Source organism: Anomaloglossus baeobatrachus, chromosome 1 (assembly GCF_048569485.1).
Source record: "Anomaloglossus baeobatrachus isolate aAnoBae1 chromosome 1, aAnoBae1.hap1, whole genome shotgun sequence".
Lineage (NCBI taxonomy): Eukaryota > Metazoa > Chordata > Amphibia > Anura > Aromobatidae > Anomaloglossus > Anomaloglossus baeobatrachus.
This window is the reverse complement of record NC_134353.1, coordinates 126762917-126765416: the sequence shown is the minus strand read 5'-3', so window position 1 is coordinate 126765416 and position 2500 is coordinate 126762917. Positions and strand designations below refer to the sequence as shown.

At 58.7% G+C, this 2500-nt stretch overlaps 1 protein-coding gene across 5 annotated transcripts in view; it reads left to right on the top strand.

Annotated features, from left to right (window-relative positions):
* Nucleotides 1-2500, top strand: part of FRYL (FRY like transcription coactivator) — a 520064-nt gene that overhangs the window by 146572 nt on the left and 370992 nt on the right. For 2 of the 5 annotated variants that reach the window (XM_075347025.1, XM_075347024.1), the window contains exon 1: nucleotides 1732-1963. The exons of 1 other annotated variant lie outside the window; for it this stretch is intronic. In XM_075347025.1, coding sequence (XP_075203140.1) covers nucleotides 1756-1963 — 208 coding nt within the window. In that variant the 5' untranslated portion in view covers nucleotides 1732-1755. Of the gene's footprint in view, nucleotides 1-1731; nucleotides 1964-2500 lie in introns of those variants that run through there. 2 more of the 5 variants (XM_075347027.1, XM_075347026.1) reach the window with 1 other exon arrangement.

The window sequence follows — 2500 nt, the reverse complement described above, 5'->3', positions numbered from 1 at the left end:
CCCCCGGCCTTGCGTGCCTTGCCCCCCCCTGGTCTTGCGTGCCTTGCCCCCCCCCCGGCCTTGCGTGCCTTGCCCCCCCCCTGGTCTTGCGTGCCTTGCCCCCCCCCGGCCTTGCGTGCCTTGCCCCCCCCCCCCGGCCTTGTGTGCCTTGCCCCCCCCCCACCGGCCTTGCGTGCCTTGCCCCCCCCAGCCTTGCGTGCTTTGCGCGCCCCCCCGGCCATGCGTTCCTTGCGTGCCCCCCCGGCCTTGCGTGCCTTGCGCCCCCCCCACTGGCCTTGCGTGCCTTGCTTTCCCCCCCGGCCTTTCATGCTTTGCCTCCCTAACCTTCGTGGCTCGTCTCCGTGCCTTGCCTCCCTCGCCTCCGTGCCTTGCCTCCGTGCCTTGCCTCCCTCGCCTCCGTGCCTTGCCTCCATGCCTTGCCTCCCTCGCCTCCGTGCCTTGCCTCCGTGCCTTGCCTCCCTCGCCTCCGTGCCTTGCCTCCGTGCCTTGCCTCCCTCACCTCCGTGCCTTGCCCCCCTCGCCTCCGTGCCTTGCCCCCCTCGCCTCCGTGCCTTGCCTCCCTCGCCTCCGTGCCTTGCCCCCCTCGCCTCCGTGCCTCGCCTCCGTGCCTTGCCTCCCTCGCCTCCATGCCTTGCCTCCTTCGCCTCCGTGCCTTGCCTCCCTCGCCTCCGTGCCTTGCCCCCGTCGCCTCCGTGCCTCGCCTCCGTGCCTTGCCCCCCTCGCCTCCGTGCCTCGCCTCCGTGCCTTGCCTCCCTCGCCTCCGTGCCTTGCCTCCCTCGCCTCCGTGCCTTGCCTCCCTCGCCTCCGTGCCTTGCCTCCCTCGCCTCCGTGCCTTGCCTCCCTCGCCTCCGTGCCTTGCCCCCCTCGCCTCCGTGCCTTGCCCCCCTCGCCTCCGTGCCTTGCCCCCCTCGCCTCCGTGCCTTGCCCCCCTCGCCTCCGTGCCTTGCCCCCCTCGCCTCCGTGCCTTGCCCCCCCTCGCCTCCGTGCCTTGCCCCCCCTCGCCTCCGTGCCTTGCCCCCCCTCGCCTCCGTGCCTTGCCCCCCTCGCCTCCGTGCCTTGCCCTCTTACATCCTATAATATTTTTCTTTTTGTTTCTAATTCTTTGCTTTTCAATGAGTGCTTGTCGCATGTCTATACTCTGATAGCGGTGAGAGCCGCACTCCTTACTACCATCGAATGCTCTATATTTTGGGTGTGATTTATCTCGGTGGTGTAATGGAGTAAGGCCTCGCTTGGCATTATTTTTGCTGCTTCATCCCTGGAGGCCTTAGAGGGAGCTGTATACTCGCATCCTCGGAGTGTGCTCAGCCGGTGTAGCAGGGTGTAGTGATAAGACTTATCTCCTGCTGCAGACTATTACTCCTCCTTGCTGCCTTCACGCCTTTTCCAGCTAACAAGTAGTGTTCTTGGCACTTTACCCTATGGGAGCTGCTAATTTGGTTCCTGTGTGCAGTATGGTGACTGTAGCCGCAGTTATGAGTGGCGGTGTTTTATGAAGCACATTGCAGTTATTTTATGAGGCTGTTATCTGCGGCTTTTATCAGTTTGTACAGTAAATACTGTGGAGGATCTGCTCCAGAACAGCTGGCTTGTTGACCTGTTCACGTCTGGCACCACCCAGGTTCACATGACATCACTATGTAAAGCAAGCCGGGCCAGTCCACCTTAATGTTATTTCAAGGAAGCTGTGCATACACCTCCCCGTGCCTTGGCTGCTGGAGCGCTGTACATTAGCTGTCAGTGATGTGATGGGACATGGAGTTTTTAAAGAGGGTAGTAGTACCCTCCTCCTTTTCGGGTGAAGTGGTCTTGGATGTTGGTGGGAACACCTTGCGAGAAAGTGCTCCGAGGCTCCTGAGGATGAGGAGGGTGAGCCTGCTTTCTCTAGGACAGACCATTGACGAGGACCTGGAGACACATTTCCAGGGGCAGAACGTGAACAGGCCAAAGAGGAGGCCTCTAGGTAAGTGGGACTGTCCCCTCGTAGACCAGGGTACAATTGTTGTACGTGTGGATTTTTGTCTAGAAATATACTTTATTGGGATTGCATTAAAATGTAATGATTTTGAGGTTCGGATTGTAATTGAACGTTGATCCATATTTGATGGGGAAGTAAAGTGCAGCGTGCTGCCGGCAGAACGAGAGTGATGACCATGGTCAGTTTGGAGCCATTAGTGTCGGTAAGGTGACAAATCCGACACGCCGTCATTTTTTTTTTTTTTTCTTCTACGCTCATGCTTATGTCCTATTCTAATAAGACAAGTGCAGAGTACATGCGTACTATCCGGTATCAGGTCCTTGCAGGTATCGGTAATGTAACGTTCCAAGCCCCATTCTCCTGCCGATACAGACAACGTGGTGATTGCTGGGGGTCCAACCACTTGTTCCCCCCCCCCCACCCAGGTGATCCTTAAATTGCGCCTCTGTAAACACTAAAAACAAACCTCTGGCCCCGTCTTGAGTGAAATAGAGTTGCGCATGAATGATCCCCACTCCATCA